This window comes from Cryptotermes secundus, unplaced genomic scaffold, assembly GCF_002891405.2.
Source record: "Cryptotermes secundus unplaced genomic scaffold, Csec_1.0 scaffold842, whole genome shotgun sequence".
NCBI classification, from domain to species: domain Eukaryota; kingdom Metazoa; phylum Arthropoda; class Insecta; order Blattodea; family Kalotermitidae; genus Cryptotermes; species Cryptotermes secundus.
In genome coordinates, this window is record NW_019736407.1 from 304,990 (window position 1) to 326,702 (window position 21,713).

At 40.8% G+C, this 21,713-nt stretch overlaps 1 protein-coding gene across 2 annotated transcripts in view; it reads right to left on the bottom strand.

Moving 5' to 3' along the window:
* Positions 1–384: 384 nt before the first annotated feature.
* Positions 385–21,713, bottom strand: part of LOC111869919 (cytochrome P450 9e2) — a 33,628-nt gene continuing 12,299 nt past the window's right edge. Inside the window, exons 4-8 of one of the 2 annotated variants that reach the window (XM_023861803.2) lie at positions 21,175–21,380; positions 20,204–20,393; positions 15,071–15,292; positions 9,544–9,798; positions 385–771 (exon numbers count right to left, since the gene is read on the bottom strand). In XM_023861803.2, coding sequence (XP_023717571.1) covers positions 590–771; positions 9,544–9,798; positions 15,071–15,292; positions 20,204–20,393; positions 21,175–21,380 — 1,055 coding nt within the window. In that variant the 3' untranslated portion in view covers positions 385–589. The remainder of the gene's footprint in view (positions 772–9,543; positions 9,799–15,070; positions 15,293–20,203; positions 20,394–21,174; positions 21,381–21,713) is intronic. The other variant, XM_023861805.1, reaches the window with a different exon arrangement.

The following is a 21,713-nucleotide window of genomic DNA, read 5'->3' on the forward strand; positions in this document are numbered from 1 at the left end:
TGGGTTCCCATATTTCCGCTATGAACTGTGTCATTATATGATCATTAATATAACGTATGCGTTTTTGTCTGGGTGTATATATGATCCATGTTTATTACCCTGTGCAATGATTCGAAGTAGTCTACATAATACACATAATTTAAATTAAGGGGACAAGATTAGTGTGTTTGGGATATGTGATAGAATGGACAAAACTAGGGGTGGTAAGAACATTTTTCAAAGCTTATGAAAAGTGAGAAATCCCAAACCGAGAGGAACGCAGGACGTAAAAATTAATTTTTAAGGGCTGAAAATGAAGAAATGGAAGCAGAAGGTCAGTTAAGAAAAAAAAAATGGAACTCATAAGGGAGGCCAAGATTCCTGGGTAAACTCAGGACCGAGGAGTAACAATATTGTCATTTATATTTTAATGAGTCTTCAGTATGTTTCACTGCACTGGAAGGGGGAAGCATAATTTCAATGCACTACTTTCTATTACAGTAGGAATACAATGGGTTTAATACATACTATGTACTTCTAGTAAATTGCAACATTATTTCCTCTTAAGTAAATGGAACAGTATTAGATGTTCATTACTTCAATCAGTTTGTTATTCTGTTACATTTTCAACTCTCTGCTCAAGCCCCAGCCAGAAACCCCCATCTACTGTCATATTCAAGCCGCTCTTGGTTATTTTAATTGGAATTGGGGTCTTTGGGACAACTTTTAGGTTGAAGCGGGATAACAGCTGTACCAATGCTATCTTGGCTTCCATCAGTGCAAATCGGCTCCCTGGAACATAATGAGAAGAAAATATTAATTGGCTTATATGTCGACTTTCGGTATACAGTGCTGGGTGTTAACCATGAAGAAACGGGGCGACTGAAGGCAGTAAAAATGAAAATGTGGTGGAAATAGTTGACAGTAGCAATTCTGCTTTCCTTGATGTTTTCAATCAATGCAGGTAGCTCTTGATTTCAAATGGCACACTTCACAAAGGCTATCTCTTGGACTGATGGATGGAACTTCATTTCCCCTCTGTCTCCAATGGAACTTCTTGCTCTAAGAGTGAGGAGACTTGACCTCACTGATAAAATTTCATGTTCTTGGTCTCAGGACCGAAACTTCAAGTAACCCTTTTCAATGGCTATTAAATTATTACCTCAAACTCTGTATTATGTTTTACAACATGACATTATACTCTTTCCCATCTGCATTCTGTGCACAGGAAAAATATACAGCAGAAGTCTTGACAAGATATTTTTGACCCATTTGACCTCTTTGTCACAATATATGAGATATATGTCATTTAGACCCTATGGGAACATCTGCTGTCAGTTCAGAACCAGTCAATCAGGTAAACAAAAGAGATATAGGAAATCTTGTGCAGAGTATAACATTCACTGATAAAATTTCATGTTCTTGGTCTCAAGAGCGAAACTTCAAGTAACCCTTTTCAATGGCTATTAAATTATTACCTCAAACTCTGTATTATGTTTTACAACATGACATTATACTCTTTCCCATCTGCATTCTGTGCACAGGAAAAATTTACAGCAGAAGTCTGACAAGATATTTTTGACCCATTTGAACTCTTGTCACAATATATGAGATATATGTCACTTAGACCCTATGGGAACATCTGCTGTCAGTTCAGAACCATTCAATCAGGTAAACAAAAGAGATATAGGAAATCTTGTGCAGAGTATAATAAAATGTTACACACAAACTTATTGAAAGAATTGCTGGGGTAGAACAAACTCATAGGAGTCAAAGAAAGAAATTGATAAAAGCTACGATTATAAGAACACTTAACATACAGTAAAGGAAAAGTCTCGAGAAGAAGAAGAAGAGGAAAGGATTAATTAGGAAGAAATTTGGTATATTGAAGGTTTTCACCGAAATAGAGATTTTGTACTTTTGCCTTATGAGTCGTGGTACCATGTAATCCAGTAAACAGGCAAGACCACATGACGTCGTAATGTAGAAGACATCAAATCAGAAGGCTATGGCACTGAACATTATTTGGCATATCTACAAATGTTCTGCTTTGTACATAAGACACAACTCCATAATACAATGATTCGAAATTTATTTCACTTCCTTTCCAGCATGTATCCACAGGAATTAAAGAGCTGTGCAAGTTTTGCGTTGAGTTTTTGAGTCTGATTATTGTCCTCTTTAAAGCACAATAGACTTTTGTAGGTCGCGGTGCAAGGGCCGAGAAGGCCTACCCCTCATCCCCTCATATATTCATTGTCCTCTTTCCCAGGCTTTTTCCAGTAATTAATTACAACAGTAAAATTTATATATTTTGTTTAAATATTATATTTTTATGATTTTAATTACTATAAATTGCGATATTAACAAGGAAAACGACCATATCCCGGGCGAAGAGCGGGTGCGTTTGCTAATTTCAAAATAAGACCGCTCCATAGCTCAAGCGGTTAGTCCCTGGCTTCCCACCGCTGCGGTCCGGGTTTGATCCCTAATCTGGTCAAGTGGGATTTGTGGCGGACAACCTGACGCTGGGGAGGGTTTTCTTCGAGTACTTCGGTTTCCCTTGCCAATTTTTACTCTACCAAATCTCCATCATCATAATCACACGGGGCAGGGTAAAATGGGCCAATCAGTGGCCGCCATGCTGAGTGAACCCAGTTGAACTCCACCCCCCTCCCTAAGCGTAGTTAAAACAAATTCAAAATAAAATATTAAATCATACGTACTATAATAAGTTTATATCGATGTGTTACCGTACATATTTGCAAGAAAAATATTAGCTTGCACTGTTTTGTATGCTACAAATGTAATGAATTTTTGTTGTGTCTCATGTGGCAGATACTGATTTGCAGATGGGAGAAGTTTCTCTACATGTGAAACACATAATCCAAAATAAATACAGTAATAGTTCTTGAGATGTTTCCAATCTGAATTAATTCTAAATGTATAGTAGGTTATTAAAATAAAATAATTATTATATCAAATTTAGGATTCAGTAGCTTTTTTCGTCCCTTCTATTTCCATCCTCAATCCTACCACATGCAAATTCATTTACCAGAAAATAAAAAAAATATATATATTAGTTTGGGCAAATATGCACATGCTGCTACTACTAAAAATATTAAAGCATAATGATATAAGACAGCCCGCTCTGAGAGCATGGCTTAATATCTTAGGAATGTCACGACCGATTTCTTCCACATCCTACCCAATTGATCTTTCATTGTAAACCAATCATTCGATGCTGCTGATTCTGTAGTCTACATTACTGACATCGAAGTAAATACACTATACAGAAATATAAGTTTATAATAAATACAACTTAGATTTAAGAACGCACTGCATACTGTTTCGGGCACATATTTGAGTTTGTGATCATGAGGTCATTAAAATGCATTAGTTTGGATAAATATGAAACATCTAGCATCTCATTTTCTACACGCCAAGTACAAAACATCTGCCTTCTATTGGTCTTGGTCACAAACTATTCGGAGAGATGCAAAAGTATTTAAAAAACAAATGTAAAGACCTCAACTTACTATCATAGAGCGGGGGTAACTTCGTTGGGGCTGGTGGAAGGCTTCAGAGAGTGAGCCACTACAGGAAAATTATGTTGGGTGCCTTCCGAAAGAGAATAAAAAGGGGTTACACCTAACTCTGATGTAAACGTTTGTTGCTGGACTCAATATAAATATGATAAGAGTGTAAAAATAAGATAAAGAAGGAACCATTCACATTAGCAAAATTTAGCGTTGGATTCGATCAATTTGGCTTAGGCGATAAAACTTGTCATTTATAGTTGGGAGGAGACCGGTTCCATTCTCTGCCAAGATTCAATTTTTCCTAACTGAAGTCTGGTGTGGGTTGTAGGCCAGTGTCTGGACAGTGACCGGAAGTTGCACAACACATCTTCCTTCCACATCCAATCGAATTCACTGTTCTCCAAATACCAGTACTATCATTTGACACTATCAACCATCAAAAATAAATAAAGGAAAATTTAACTAAATTAGTAGATAAAAATTGTACTATCTTGAGGCACCCAATTCAAATCCCAAATGCTATAACAATTTACATATCATTCCTTAGCCGGTCCAGATTATTCTATATAGCTTGCATCTAATTCCGTACATCACCCAACACAGTCCTTGCACTGTTGCTAAGTAATCCATTACACATACGTGGACAGAATGTTGCAGTATGATCATTAAATTCATCGGCGTTCAGTGAGTGTGTGAATCCTGGCCCAGAGACCAACAATTGTGATTGTGGGTTCTCATTCCTTGTCACTGGCAATGTTGGGATTGTCAGTAATATTTAAGAGTTCAGTTCTTACCTCATAGGAAACACGACTCAACTTCATTACAAAGACCAGCTGGTTAATAGTCTTTAGGAAAAAAATATCTGTTTATGCTGAGAATCATGCGAACATAAAAATACAGTCTGTGGACAGAATGCAGTGACTTTTAATATTAAGCTGCTGGTGCTTATGGATACTACTGTGCTTTAAACACTTAAAGTATTGAATGAATGTATAAGGGGTGGGCCTTCTTGGCCCTTGCACCGTGACCACAGTGATCTGTTGTGCCTCCCCTTCCGATTATCCCCCCAACAATCCTGCACTTCGAATGAAGCGCAGGATCTTGTATGTGGAGACGTCAAAATAGTCACTTGGTTCCATAAAATACTGACCCAAGTGATGCAATCTTAAACAAGCTAAGGCCTCACATTTGCACAGTATATGTGTGGCTGTTTCGTTTCCTTCTTGACACCGCTCACAAGTCGTACTCTTCTTCTTCTTCTTCGGCGCAACAGCCCGATGTCGGGCCTTGGCCTCCCTTATCAAGCCCCTCCATTCCTCTCTATCCTGCGCTGCTCTCTTCCAGTTCCTTACGCCCATTAACTTCTTTGCATCTTCTTCCACCGCATCAATCCATCTAGTTCTTGGTTTCCCAGCACCTCTTACCACCTATTGTACTGTATAATATTTTCTTTGGGATACGCTCCTTATCCATTTCTGTACATGCCCAGCCCATTGCAATCTTTTAAGCTTTATCGTCACTGAGATCTCTGGCTCCTTATATAATTTGTATAACTCTTTATTATATCTTATTCTCCATATCCCATTCTCCTTTATTGGGACATAAATTCGTCTTAGGATTTTCCTCTCGAAAGAACTGATGACTGATTCCTGTTTATTGTTTAGCGTCCAACCCTCACATCCATAATAAAGCACAGGTCTTATCATTGTTTTCTATATTTTTGTTTTAATCGCTCGGTGTATATCCTTTGATCTAAAAACTGATAGTAACGAGAAATATGCATTATTCGCTAGTTTTATTCTTCTTGTTATTTCATGATTTTCCTCTCCTTGATTTGTCTTAAAGCATTCTGTTAACTGGTTCTGGATTTTAATTTGTTTCATTGTTTCTGTCATGGTTAAGTTGATTATTCTACTTAGTTTTTTTGTTGGAATACCAAAAGTGGACATAATCATCCTTAATTTCTTCCTTATTATTGTATCATATGCTTGTTTAAAATCTATGAAGCATAGGTAAATATCTATATTAAATTCCCAGCATTTCTCCATTATTTGTCTCAGGGTGAATAAATTGTCTATTGTTTACCTACTGGGTCGAAATCCTGTTTGATATTGTCCTATTATTTTTCTGTATATGGATCCAGTCTCTTTTTTAGTATCCTTGTTAAAATTTTATATGCTCTCGGTAGTAAAGTCATACCTCTATAGTTACTACATGTTAATTTATCCCCCTTTTTAAATATGGGATATATGATGCTCTTTCCCCAATCTTCTGGTATCTTTTCTTCTTCCCACACTTTATTTATAATTCTGTGGAGTGCTATTATTCCTTCTTGTCCTCCTGCCTTCAATAATTCTGCTGGTATGTTAGCTCCCTCTGGTGCTTTATTTAGTATTTGTTCCTTTAATGCTACTTCCACTTCTTCCTTTGTTGGAGGCTCTATTATCTCTTCCTCTTCCCCTTCTCCATCATCTGTATTTTCTTCTTCATTGTCCTCGTTATCTTCCATATTCTGATTTTGATTTAATAACTGTTCAAAATATTCTTTCCATGTATTCATAATCTCTGTTTTATTATTTATTATAAGCCCTTTCTGTCTCGGATAAATTCTGTTTTTGGTTTGAAACCTTCTTTCATATATTTGATTCGACCAAAGGTATTTTTTGTTTTGATATTTTTTAAGTCTTCTTCCAGTTGCAATAATTGCTCATTTAGAAAGGCCCGTTTCTATTTCCTGCAAATCTTGTCTGCTTTCCTTCTTGCTTCTTTATACGCCTCATTCCTTGCTCTTGTTGGTCTTTCCATATATTCTATATATTTTTTATTCTTGAGGTTTATACTCTCTCTACATTCCTCGTCGATCCATTCTCTATTATCCTGTTTCTTTTGATATTCCAGAGTCTTCTCAGCTTCTGTAATTATTGCAGTTTTAAAATCTACCCATATCCCTTCTACTGTTACTTCTTTATTTGCTCTATTATCATTAATTTCTTTAATGTCATTTTGAAACGCATCTCTCTTATCACTCTCCGTAATCTTGTCAATATTAAACTTCTTACATTTCTCATACTGCTTAGATATTTGACAACTTATTTTACATCTATATTTGACCTGTACTAAATAATGATCACTATCACAGTTGGCCCCTCTTAATGTTCTTACGTCCAGGATATTCGTCGCAAATAGCTTCTATGTGAGGACATGATCTATTTGATTGAAGATTACCCCATCCGGTGCTGCCCATGTCCATTTATATATATTTTTGTGCGGGAAGTATGTAGAGCTGATGATCAAGTTCTTACTATCTGCAAAATCTATTAATTTTATTCCATTATGGTTGGTTGTATCATGTAAATTTTCTGTCCCAATTACTCCTCTGTGTTCCTTCTCTTTACCTATTTTGGCATTAAAATCCCCTAAAATAACCTTTATGTCATTACTTGGTATTGAATCATATGTCTCTTCCATTTGTTGATAGAAATAGCCCTTGACCTCCTCTTTTTCGTCTGTAGGTGCATGCACGTTCATCAATGTCCACTAGACACCATCGGGGGGGGGGGAGTTGGACTGTTACTTAGTCCCAATTTGAAGAGGTGTCCTTTGAGGTAAATGTGTCCTGTAAGTAGTCCTACCACCCATTGTAGTTGGTTCCTGTTTAACTTCAACAGTTCCTTTGCTCTTTTAGTAGAAGGTCCTCGTATGAGTCCCTTTGCTTGCCTGAGTCCAGTTAAGGATCCCCAGTATTTCTTGTGATTCATGTTTGTCCAATCCCTGATTGCCTGTCTGGCAACTCCTATATAGATGCCACAGGGTAGGTCAGGTCCTATGAAAGGATGTTCAGCTCCAATCTTAGCTAATTGGTCTGCTGTTTCATTTCTAGCAATACCCTCATGCCCTGGCACCCATATCAGTTGTACCCTGTAAAGTTTGGCCAGTTCCATGAGAGTTTGGTGGCAATCCCAGACCAATTTTGAGTTGATCTGGTGTTTATCAAGCGCTTTAAGTGCAGCTTGGCTCTCAGATAGAATGTAGATGTTCCTATTTCTGTAGTTCCTATCTAAATTCTCCATAATACATGCCTTAATGGCATATACTTCTGCCTGGAACACCGTCGAGAAGTGTCCAAGGCTGAAACTAAGTTTCCGCCTCGTGCCATAGCAGAACACTCCAGCTCCAGTGCCCTTATTTATCTTGGAACCATCTGTATACCACATCAGTCCCCCTTTTCTATCGGGCCGAAACACGTCTTCCCATTCACTCCTGTCAGGAAATCTGACTGTGAAGGGTTTTTCATATACATGTCTCAGAATCATTTTGTCAGACCCCTTTTGTAATATGGGTTCTTTCTTCATGTCCTGAGTTATGCTGCATGTCCGAAATCATCGGATTTAGGTTTCCATTGATCACTGCACTGGAGACGGTAGATTCCTGCCCTGGCCTCTGCGTCCAACTGTATATTTAGAGGGGGGAGTCCAAGGAGTGTCTCCAGTGCAGCTGTTGGAGATGTTCGAATTGCTCCTTTGATAACCAAGCAAGCCAGCCTTTGCAATTTGCTAAGTTCTGCCTTCCTTGTCTTGAGTTTAACTCTGGGCCAGCATACTGTGGCGCCGTATGTAATTATGGGTTTTACAACCGCAGTGTATATCCAATGCACAACGTGCGGCTGCAGTCCCCCAGGTTTTACCAAACATGCTTCTTTATGTACAGAAAACTTTAAGGCTTTATTGATTATCTTATCAAGCTGCTTCTTCCATGTCAGTCCCTTGTCTACTACTAGACCAAGGTACCTGACATCGCTGGAGAGCTGGATCATCTTATGGAAGAGGGTCAGTTCTTTAAGGCCCTCTGTATTTCTCTTCCTGGTAAACGGTATAATTACCGTCTTATTGGATTTGATGGAAAGGCTTGTTCTTTCACACCATCGTTGGATCGTGCATAGAGGTGTTTGAAGACACTCTGAACTGTCGAAAGGAATTTTCCGTTTATGAGGATTGCTATGTCATCAGCATATCCTACTGTATAATACCCATCATTATTAAGTCCCCATAGGAGATCGTCAACGACCATTCTCCACAGGAGAGGCGAAAGCACGCCCCCCTGCGGACACCCCCTAGATGCGGACGCCCCCAGGGTCTCTCCTGGTAGTATGGCAGCTATGGTTCTGCTTTCCAGCATAGTACTGATCCAGCTGCATATTGCAGGCTCTATGCCATGCTTTCCAGTGGCCTGTTTGATTATATCAAATGAGGTTCTATCGAAAGCTCCCTCTATGTCAAGGAATGCTCCTAAGGCAATATCCTTGTGTTCAATCGCACTTTCTATGCATTACCATATTATGTAGTCCGCTTTCAGTAGATTTACATGTTTGGTAGGCATGCTGGTTTCGGTGTAGAGGATATGTCCTCAACGCCCCGTCCCTGATATGCCTATCCACGAGGAGGTGTCCCAAAGCTCTGTCCCAACGCATCCCTGGTCCATGATACGTCCCCACCAAAGAGACAGCCGTGGCTCGGCCAACCTCACCGAGGATGGCGTCATTACCACCTGTAACATGTGACATAAGAACGCCACAGTTACCCCGGGATCAACCCGGGCCCCCAAGGCTTGAAGTAAAGCTCATCCATTTGCTTTCATGCATGTTTCCATTTATCAGGGCAGCGCTCTGTGGAAACGTCGTGGTGGTAACTTGCATTTGCCACTTGCAGTGTCCGCGTGTGCTTGCTAATTAAATATTTACATCCGTATAATTGTGTGACGCAATGGTGGGTCTATAATCTAAGCGTAAACAGATTCCAGCAAATAAGGCAACAGAGCTCCGATAGGAGCAGGTCGGTGAACTACCAGAACAACTGTGTCTAAGACTTTGAGGTTATGTCATCACCAGACAATTTCAGAACAAGACGGGAAACAATACCAGCATATCGGATATTCCGTTAAATACACAGAACTCTTTCTCCGTAAGGTAGCCCGCTCAAGGTAGAGCTTGAACTCCTGTTTTACAGAGACAGTAAGCATTACTTACCAATACAGTTCCTAGGGCCTAATCCAAATGGCAGATATGTGCAGGCTTTGATGTTTCCTCTATTCTCATCACTAAACCTTTCAGGGTCAAATTTCTCAGGATCGGGGAAGTAGTCTGGGTCACGGTGGAGGGCATAGATGGGTATGATGACACCGTCTCCGGGTTTCAGGGTGCAACGTGGTTCAGCCGGCAGTGTGTATGTTTTGACGCAAATCCTGTCTGCCATCACTGCAGGAGGATAAAGTCGGAGAGTTTCTATAACATAAAGCACAGGTGATAAAACAATTATCGTTTCACAAAAGATTAGATAGTGAAACAAGTGGAAATATTAGCATGCTGAATTCAGTTTTATGTAATATACATATTTTACACTCAACTAAGTTATTACGGCAATTTGCTCTATGCAGGAACTGTTGAGCCACAGAAGCTTCGGGGCACGAGCGCAACAGAGAGTTGTGGATTTTACCGGCGCGTTGCTAGGCGACAACTCTTTGAACGCTTTGAAGGCGCAAGAGTAAGTATGGGTCACGTGACCTGTTTCCTCAAATGACGTCCATACTCCACCCAGCCCATTGCTACGCCACTCTCGTTAAACACACTTCCGCGCTAGCTGTGAAGTCACGCTGTACTGATACCTATCACGTAACTGGCTTTCTTTGGAGTCCGTGCCGCGACCGTTGCTATTCAATCGTTCGGTAATCACATTACAATATAGGCTGTTTGTGACAGGAAAATAGTTCTCGGTGGAAGATGGCTACGGAAAGTCCGTCGTGTGAGGACTTGTCGTGTGAATGGGAGACTTTAATTAGGTCAACATTTGGAGAGAATTTCTGTGTGGAGATTCGTTGCTAGGAGACTAGTGGAAGACAGATAACCCTAGTGCGTGTGCATCGGTGAACTGGAATGTGTGTAAATCAGCGACAGCGCTGTATTGGAGTGTATTTAAGAGAGAGTGTAACCAAGCTGTTAATAAATCCAACCATCCTAACTAGAACCCGTCATTTCGTCACGCGTAGCCCCTACACGTGACATTATTATTAATATACGAATAGTAAAAAGTGTATTAACCTATGGGGCTGAAACTCGGTTAATAAAACGGAAGCACAGACACAAATTATTAGCAACAGAAATAGATTATTTAAGGCGTTTATCAAGGATATCACGAAAGGATAGAATTGCGTAGAAATGAAAATATTAGAAGACAAACAGAAGATGAAGAAAGACATAATACAGATATGAAGTCAGTAATTAAGATGGTACGGTAACGTCATGCGAATGGAGGGTCGCAGAACTGCTAGACTGGTTACAGACTGGAACTCACAGGGACAAGGGAGGCGCGGTAGAGTGTTCAGTTCATGGAAGGCTGGGTTAGGGATAACAAGCAAAGCTGAAACCTCAGGGATCGAGAAAGTTTTGATCGCGAGGTCTGATGGGAAAAAAAAGGAAATTTGAAAGAAGAAAAGTACGCATTCACACAAAAATTCCTTTAATAATAATAATAATAATAATAATAATAACAAAGACAAAACAATTTCGTCCAGTGTGACTATTGAAGTTTTTAGTACTTGAAAACTTAACAACCTTACACGTTTCGGCTCCTATAGACCATCATCAGAAGGAAGTCAATACTTTTTGGAAACTACTATCACGATGGGTGTTTTGAGTGTTACAATACATATACATACAATGTTTGTAATGCACAATATATATACAAAATCCAACTTTTCTACAACTACAGCAGCTTTCTTGGTATATTAATATTTTTAAAACTTTGTTATTTAAGTTAAAATTTATAAACCAAATAGGTTCATGTCCCTTCTCCTATCGTCTTTCTTGATGGGGGCTGAACTTGTGCCGCCTGTCTATCTTGAGAAGGAGATTCTTGGTATCGTCCTGTGTTTGTTCGTGGCGTGAAGGTGTATTAAACTTATTAGGCTTCTCACAACGCAGTCCGGGTACACACTGTGGTAGTCTCCGGCAAACTGAAGGTCATTCATGCGGTAATCACCTGATCAGTGAGTCAGTCAGTGTCGGTAAGTGTAATGGCATGAAGTGTAACGGGAGTTTATTTGGGTATCTTTATGGCTTGTGTGGGATACAATTTTGAACAAAGCGTTTTCATTTACTGTTGTTACGGTTGTTTACAATTTCCAAATTAGTGAAGGAAGTTCGAACCTACTGTATTTTAATTGACGGAAAGACTTTAAAAAGAATTCGTGTTCTAACTGAGGAGAAACTTGATGACATCAGTCATCGATTAGAAAAATCTCGAAAATCTTTGCGGCGATTAGCACAACAAAGTGGTGTTTCTGTAGGCTGTGCGTGGACAGCAATTAAACTGTTGCATATCCGTCCGTACAGAATTGCTGTTGTTCCTGAAATTAAACCTGCGGATTATGAAAAAAGAGTGAGGTTCTGTAATTGGTTTATCAATTTATGAAGATCGTCGAAAGACCATTGACCAAGTTTCTGAGGAAACGAACATCTCATGGAGCACGGTCCAGCGAATTTTAACCGAAGGTTTGCACATGAGACGGGTGCCTGCAAAATTTGTTCCTCGCTTGCTCGGAGATGACCAAAGAGAAAACCGCGTGAATGTTTGCCGCGGCTTGAAGAGTGAAGTGCAGTTTTCCCTAACAGAAAGCAAAATTTCACGCACACTCTTTGTTCCTTCTGGTCGGCCATCTCACTAATCGCCAAAGGGTTGAAACAGGAACGCACACAACAGAGCACCACAGACAAACCACTTAACTCAGACTGACGCCAGCTCACTAACAGTCGCGGGAGACCCCCAGCTAACACCACCTAGCAGCACAACTCGTAACTACAAAGCATGCGCGCGCAACAGGTCGTTTCCGGTTATTTTTGGATCCCCCTTCGTATGTACACGACCGACTTATTGATTCTAAGCTGACATTTTTTACAGATGATCCATCCATCTCTTGGGATATGTTAACTCACAAAACAACATGATTGGAGTAATGAATATCCTCATGCCCTAATACAACTTCCCCTTTACGACAAAAGATAGGCGTACGGTGCGTGATTAGCGCAAACCGTATCATTGGACCGATATTTTATGAAGGAACTCTTGATGCTGAGCGATACATTAATGATATATTCAATCCAATTTTTCGTTAATTTGGCATCTGCAGAAGAAATATTCGGTTATTTCATGCAAGACGGCGCGACTCCGCACACAGCTAAGGAAACTACCCGAGCATTACTCGGTGTGTTTGGAGAATTCAATGGAGAGGATACAATTATCATCCAGGCTTCGTGACCCCATAGACCCCCGATCCAAACCCCTTTGATTTCATTTGTAGGAAAAACTCATAAGTGTTGTGTATGCCAAAAATCCACATGACCTAAAACAGACGCTGAAACAGAATATTCGTGAGGCAATTTACAACATTCAGCAACGTGAATTGCAACGAGTTTCTCGAAATCTGTTTAAAAGGATTCAGGCATGTCACACAGCAGAGGGCAGATATTTTGAACATCTACTATGATGGTGAATACAATATTAATTTCTATATTTGATTACTAATTAACGAAAGAAATAAACAACGTGTGCTAGCAGTTCGGCCTTGCGGGAGCATTTTCCTCGTCCGATGGCGCAGCGCACTCGCAAGAAGTTTCCGACGGTAAAAGCAATACCCAGTCAGTCTAGCCAGTCTGTGCTCTGAACACGATGTACTTTTAAGTGAAGTAAAGTAAAGATACTTTCTACCGCCTTTGCAGAGCCGTCTGGCTTCCACGTTGTCGCGTCACCTTTTCTCACTTGGTGGGCGCTCAGTGAGACTTCTAGCCCCACAAGTTGGGCTCCACATCTTCACTCTGTAACCGTTCTTCCCTCACCTTCACTCCCCCCTTCTTGGTTGGTTAGTCACACGTTGTTCGTCGCTCCTCTCCTTTCTTCTTCTTCTTCTTCTTAGGTTGGGCGCCAGTAAGCTCAGATGGTGTCGGCTTACAATAGTCGGAGGTTTATTTTGGAAAGGGGGTAAAGGTGATAGTCAACTAGTTCAGCTGTTGGTAGAGCTGGGATCCTTCTCAGAGCGTTTGCTAGGGCCTCGCTTAGGACGGGGACGGAAGCAGTTGGTTCAATGCTACTTTGCACTTAAACACCGTGACCATTTATTGAGATCAGCACTTCCCTTCACCTGATGACACACACACGTGCACATACAGTCAATACAAAGGATGCTTATATATAGGTCCTTATCTAGCACAGTCCTGGTATAACGAACGCTATTATTACAATTTACACTTTCTTTAGCAATCTGAACTTGAGGTTATACAGGACAGCGAAAAACACAGATTTTGTTTCCGAATTATTTACGAGTAGCAGGCACTTGGCGACTGTTTGGCAACTGTTTGTCAACTAACTTCAGACTCTTTGTCTGAAAACACTGAGGTCCCCTGGACGTCAGTTCCTCTGCTAAGTCACTCCCCCTTAATTTCACTGATTGGGTAATTTTGAGAACTGGGGTTTACACAATTTCTGGATCTCCAATCAGCTAGCTGCAATTTGGGGCTTTGACCCTTAAAGTCCTAACGTTGTTTTTGACAGTACACTGATAGATAGCCTGCTTGGCGTGGGTTTCAAAACCGCCTACTTCATGACGTCTGAGATTATTATTCTGGGTCTTGACATGTTTCCGGTACATGGGCACCAACGTTTCGGAGTAATTTGCTGCATCCATGTTCTACACTGTAGGACCAACGGTTGTCAAACCCCTAGCTTTGGGCGTCTATTTTGGGTGCGTTAGTCTCCTTAGAGCGCTGTACTTCCCGCCTCTTGCAGCCTTACGGCACGTACCTTCCTAACAGGAACATCGGCCCAGAGTTCCTTTCCTCCGTACTGTTACACGTACTACTGTAGGAATAAAGTGTTTTTGATCTGGGATATAGGAAGATGTGGAGGATGCGCACAGCGTCTTGGCACCCACCACTCTTCTTTCCGCAAACCCATTCAGACAGAGCTCGACTTTCGCAGTGATTATAGTAGTGACATTAATACCACGTTGTCTGGTTTTATTGTTCACCCGGAAATTATGTCTACTTTGTCTTCTGACAACATTAACGGTCAGGAAGACAGGTAGAGAGAAATGGTTGGGGGGTTCTCGAGCAAAGAGGAGGGAAGTGCAGCGGAGCAGGTTTGTCGAACGGCAAAGAGACTGATACATTTTACCATCTCACGGCGGTGCCTATGAAGTATACTCTCTTTTAGTATGTGACGCACTTTAGTCTGGTACACGTTTGCTGACGGTTCAGAGGGTCGTACTGGTCCATCTGCAACAAATAACCTGGACGCAATCTTGGTACAGTGCACGGCATCATATACCAGAAGATAAAAGCAATGGTGGAAATGGGATCTCATACGTTCAAATACTTTCCGGAGTTTCTTTTGGCCGCGCTAGTACAGAGCCTGACGTCTCGTAAAACAGTAGTAGTATGATAACGACATGTGCAACCACAAACCCTAGTCGTGATCAGGTAAAGTAATTGAGCTTCTGCTAAATACCTGAGACTACCATGTCCAGGTACTTCATGCCGTGGACTGCTTCGTATGTAAGCTTCCCTTCGTCCTCTTTCAGCGTTTGATCAATCTCAGCTTGGAGCCCAGACTGAATATCTGGATGCATGGCCAGCAGCTGTGAGGCAAAGCACAGGAGTGTGGAGGCTGTGTCAAAGCCGGCCAGAAAAAATATAACCACTTGGGCTGTTATGTCATCGTCTTCCCATTCTGTTGAAAGGACACAGAACAACAAACAATTTGACACCGTCCCTCAAATTTCCACACTATCACATAAAGCTGATCCAACAAACGAATGTTCCATTACGAAAAGCAGTCCACAAAGACAAAATAGTTCATCACTGAGGATACAGTAGTTGCACTTTCTGCTTTTAACAGATCATTTAGTTTATATAGTTTTAACTTTTAGAACAATTTGCAAAGTATGAATGTTATTATAACCTCACCTATATACAACTATAATTAACCAAACCTCAGTTCGTCTGCTTCTCTCACCCCGCCTGATTTTACTAAAGTGAACTTTACTCTTTTACAAAGAGGATTACATAGCAGCCCAAATCGCCGAAAACTCGCTGCTTTTCAACTTATTCTCCCTTTACACTACAATACGAGGGATGATCAGTAAATAGGTCACAGATGGCTATAAAACGTAAACATTTTATATTCGATCTTGAAGCCGATCACAGTGGCCGCGCAGTCTAAGGCATGAACTGTTTTCGGAGCTCGGACACTGGGATAGTGTGTTCAAATCGAACTCGGGGCATGGATGTCTGTGTGCGTTTTTCTGTGTTTGTATTCCTCTGTTGTGTAAATAGCGCCATTGAGACGGGCTGATCCCCAGTCCAAGGAGTGCATCAGAATGTGTATAAGATTAAGAAACGGATAAAGCGGTGAGGCCTCTACAACCGGCGGGTGGGGTTGGAGGGAGAGAGAGAGAGAGAGAGAGAGAAAGGAAAACAATATCGAATCTGCGAAAAATATTTCTTTCACGATGTACCTTCGCTGACCTTCATACAAGTGTCCCATCACTTTACCAGTGCGTCGAAACCCTGGTCGGGCATCGTCTGCGTGTTTCGAACGTCCTTGAGAGAATTTATCGATGCACATATGAACCGTTTACGCGACAAACACTGCCCACCCTAAACAGGAAACATTTCTTTACGAATATCCTTTGCATTGAGTCATTTCCCCCCCCCCCAAAAAAACGCTCAACAGAACACTATTTTTCGGTAATACGTCCCTCAAGCACGGTGGCCACTTTGACTACTGAAACCAGCCTCTGAACATGCTCATGTGCCTCTGCTACCTAGACTGTCATGAAGCTGGACTGTGCTGCTACCTATTGTTACGTGCACATAGAAAACTTAGTACGTCCTTTACAATTGTTTTAATTCCATTTGTGACCTATGTATGGACTTCCTCTCATTCTCCATCATCCTGGCAATTTACTGATGCCACCAGTAAAATAGGCTTTATCCTGAACGCATAGCAAGTTTAAGACACCGCGTCTGAGGTGACTATTAGTTTCTGTTCTCCTATGTAAATTCTTCCGAATAAAGATCACCAAGGGCTAGGTCAGGACTGTAAGGAGGGTATTCCTTGACTGCCGAACCCACTGTTGCCAGTGTCATTTTCGTCAGATTTTCCTATGTGAAAAAAGTTGTAATGCAGTAGAATGTTCTTTGACAGTTTCCCAGGTCTTTTCTTCTGAACGGCTTGGTGTCCATCTTCGGTAAGGAAGTTAGTATAATGCTCTCCATTCATTTTTACACTAGGTGGAAAAAAAATAACACGAATGACTCCCTCTTAACCTCAAAACACACCTGACATGAAACCTCAAAATACACCTGACTTGATCTTGCCAATAGACAGTTGTGTCTTGAATGTTGGGGTGGTAGACGTTCCATGTTATGTCATTCCATGTTGGACCGCATTGACTATAGGATGACGTGAGGGGTGCTTCCACGCTCTGTCGCAGGTCTCTAATCGCTCTAGGAGTGTGTTTCTCTCCCACACAAGCCGGGGCAGATGTCAGGCAGACACAGCAACATGCTGCTTCTTCTGGGCAAAATATTACATCTTCAGGACCACTTGGTATATAATTTCATTAGCAGCAGTGTCCATGCCTGTTTGTCTGAACACTCCAAAAGCTTTTGGATGAAGTATCACGCATTGCTATTCGTCCGTTAGCCAGAATCCGCTTTTCGGCGCTGTCAATAATCACTTCTGGTACAGCTGCTGGCTCTACACGAGCATGCTGCACTCGTATGTTCGAGATATTTTTCGGCCTCCAGAATAACTTTTGCGGCAATCATAAACACTTGCATGCGGCGGGCTCTGTTCACCATATTGTGCACTTAACCTACGAGGTATTTCAGCGGGTTTCACTTTCCTTTTCACTAGGAATTTAACGATATTGCGCTCTTCTACACTAGGAGTGACAAGGTCTGACGCCATGTCGTGCTAGCTACAACGCGGAGAAGCGGGGCGCATGGCCACTTGCCAGGCAGTTAGTGCAATGTTATCACTAACATTCCGTAAAAGTGTTTCGTTTTCGTTTAACTGGTGCCCAAATCTTCAGGGTCTTGAGGTGATAAAATCCAGGTTAACGTTGAACTGCTATCATACAATTGTACATGAAATTCGAAGGTTTTTGAGAGCCCTGTTCCTAATTTCCAAAATAGAAAAATGAACAAATCCTACTGGGTTGTCTCTTCGGGAGTAATATGTATAAGGTTTAAAGACTTGCACAGTTTCTCTCAAACGTACATCTTACAAAGAAATATATACAGATCTACGGGAATGTTCCGGAAATATAACTGATTTACTGTTTTGATATAGAGGCACAGAGTGCCCCAAAAAATAAAGGGATACACGCTTCCAAATATTTCTCATATTTAAAAAAAATACTGTATTTGTGTCGTTTAGAGAAGTTAATTTTTGCATGAAACACGGGACCGATACAATTCCAGAAGTTGTGAAAGATCCGTTGAAAGAAACTAAATTTTACACAATATTACTTGAGTAAAAAATTATCGGCTCTATTTTTTCTGATGACAAGCTAGCACTGAGCAGGCTGGTCTACTGGCAGTGCTCTGGACTTGAATTCGGGAGGTGCTCTGTTCAAATCTTGACCAGGACAGCGGTTATCCTGACTAATGCTTCCTTGGATTTCCTCAGCTTTTCCAGGCACATAGAGGAATTAGGTAATAACCGCATCTTTCCAAATCCTTTTGAACTTATAGTTCAACCTATATAGACGAGACACAGACGTCATAAAACAGTCTCTAAAATAACTCAGCTGTATAATCAAATAGTTATAAAAATGTACCCCAAATTTATGTGCGTAAAATTCGAAAAACCTTTCAATACAAATTACAGGTTTCTTCATGTGGCCTGACCGAAAAGAATCGTGTTCTTAAGGTCATAAAATCAATATATCTGCGATCCAGATTACCTATACAGGTTGAATGGAAGTAACAATCATAAATATTAAAAATGATTTTCTAATTTCTAGTGCAGTTTTTTTTCCAGGCACGCTACTATTACAGCTAATGCATTATGTTATATCGTCACTTGCACTGGTGACTGCTGACGGGATTTTCATTGGATGATTCGAATTATTGACCATTCCAAGCGCAACTCCTAACCACAAGTAATACAGCGCTATGGCTATTCCCACACTTTACAGTTTAAAGTTACACACGCACTAAGGTTCTCAGTCTTCGCTAATCGTATCCTGGCAACGGTTTCAATTCAATAATATACCGGTCTCATTGTACCTGCAGCACACATGAAGTCTTCTTTCACGGCCGCACTCCTGTAAATCAACTGAACTCGTTTCTATCTCTTCTCAATTATCTTCGACTGCCGTCTCAAGAGACTCCCCAAATTATTTCACCTGGCCTGGGATCCTCGTTATATAGCTTTGGGGCGGAACTACAGGAAACGCCGTGTTCATCATTATCCCAATAATACCTCTCTTGTTGCTTGTTTGTTCGTTGCCGCGGGAACGTGCTTACCGAGTCGTTGTTTAGCAATGAACGTCTGCTCTGACTCCACTGTTCCGGGTTTCTAGCGTCTTGTCACAGTATTATATTACTGTAAACTGTATAGCGAGGCAAGACCACCTCTGTGGTCTTGTGGTCAGAGTTCCTGGCTGCAGATCCAGAGGTTTCTGGTTCGATTCCTGGCGCTACCAGATTTTCCGAGAATTAGTGGATCTGGAACGGGGTCCACTCAGCCTCGTGAGGGCAACTGAGAAGATATTTCAAGGAAATAGTGGCTCCGGTCTAGAAAACCGAGATTAATGGGCGTGGGGATCCCTGGTTCTGACCACGTGATCCTCTATCCGCAAATGTTGGGGATGTCGCGGTTGGAGAGTAATCACCGATGAGGAGCCAAATAACAAGATGACATAAAGAGCACGAACCCTTGGAAAAGGAGAAACTGTGATGCACCGATAGACTGTTCTGGATGAATAGCCTTAAGGAGGGAGCAGTGTAACATGTATAGCTAGACAACTTCGCGATAAACATCTCGCGTAAGCGCACTCAACAGGACGAATGAATATAGCTCGTTACTAGGCAAAAGTCAGCACACCACTGGGCTTGTGAGATGGCTATCACGTGACTGTCTTTTAATGGAGTCCGTCCCGCGACCCTTGCTATGCAGTGGTTCGGTGGACACATTTCAATAATGGATGCAGCGTTTTATGTGTGGTCCGTGCCGAAGGCTTATAAGAGAAGTGATAATCCGGCAGAGCGAATTGGAACCAGGAGTACAGAAGAATGCAGGAGGTCGGCCTGCGAGACTCTGCGTGTGATTTGAATACTTTATTTATGTATAATATTTGGGGTGTGTAATCCAGTGAGACTGAGCTAATTTCTGTGCTGAGATCCGTTGCTATGAGACGACTATTGAAGACTGAGAATCCTAGTGCGAGTGCAACGGTGAAATTGAAAGTGTGTAACTCAGCGATAACGCTCTGATTTAAGCGTAATTAAGAGGCTGTAACGAAAGTGCTAATAAATCCAATTATCCGAACTAGAACCGTCATTCTCGTCACGCGTACCTCCCTACATGTGACAATACACTACATTACATTAGTATCATACATACTTGGCTTGGTAATCTTGCCGTTGGTTGTAACATTATCTTCCCCCTGGAGTGTTCCTTTCTTGGCCTGCATGAGCAGATGGATCATGTCCGGTCGCACAATGCCTTTCTCTTCCCGAGTTGACATTGTACTATGTACCAAGGAACGGAAGAATTTTCCCGTCGATTTAGATATGAATTTAATGTTCAGAAGCTGATATCATGAAAAAGAACAGTTATTACTTATACCATAATTACATAGCTAACAAAGTGAATGACCGGCTGACTCAGTGGTTAGCTAGCAGATTCCTTCTTGTTGGCTTGATCAGTGTGTACGTAAAATAATGTTTGGTAACACTATAGAATTCCGAAACATTGACACTTAAAGAGAGAAACAAAACCAGATTCCAAGGGGAAAACATGACAGAATTAAATTAAATTTACATATTTAGAACAGAGTCTGGAATTGAGAATGTGTTACAGACTTGGAAGAAAATCGATTACGATTACTTACTATAATTTGGCAAAAATGTAGACCAAGGATAGAGCGAAGGGCTCTAGGATATAAATTTATAGGAAAGGGACGTAAAGGACGACCCAGAACAAGAAGGTTCAGGCAGGTACTTTAAGACATCAAGAAGACAGGAAAGAGCTAGCAAGAAAATGAAACGGAAAGATTGGGGAGGGGAGAAGAAGAGTTTTGAGACTTCTCGTGCATCGACCTGTATGAAACAGTGATAATACCAGGTGAAAAACAGTTGAAGAAGGCGATGCAGGAGGAGGAGAGGAACAAGTAGGAGAAGTAGAAAGACTATGAGAGAAGAAACCTGAGAGTAAGGAAGAGAAGGAGAATAAAATCTGAGAATGGGCGAAACACTGAGCCAGTACTGTGCAAATTTAAACAGTGAAATAAATTCTGAAGGTCTGATAACAGAGATGTTCCTAGACTTGTAGATGTTTGTCAGTATTAGCGTTAACGTAAATAATGTTCTTACCTTCATGAGCTTTGGGCTGAACAAGTAGCCAAGAAATATTAAGGCTCTGATACCGCTGAAATTCGTAAAATCTCTTCCCATCCCATAGAATTCATTTCCAGGATTGTTTAGTGAATCACAACTAATTCCAAATGCTGATGTAGCAATTACATCATTTGTGTATCTTGTGAACAAGTCTTTCATCTCCACAGCCAGAATATTACCTTCTGAAAAACAAAGAATGCAGTAAAAAGGGGACTGAACTTGTTTCTTTATTTGTTTGTTTGTCTGTCTGTTGCCTGTTTGTTTTTAAGTACCACACCAACTATGAGTAAATAAAAATAATTTGATGTTTTAAAATAGGTTAGAATTTAATCTCTTGTACTCCATCTACACATAGTACAGGAAATAAAGGAATAATGGGAAAACTATGTATTTAATTCTGATCATTTCAGTTTTAGAGCTCATCACTGTATTTATATTACATTTGGTATTGTTTATTGAACACTTACATATCATTACTACAAGTAAATGTAGCGCTGTCGGTAATTCACACTGTT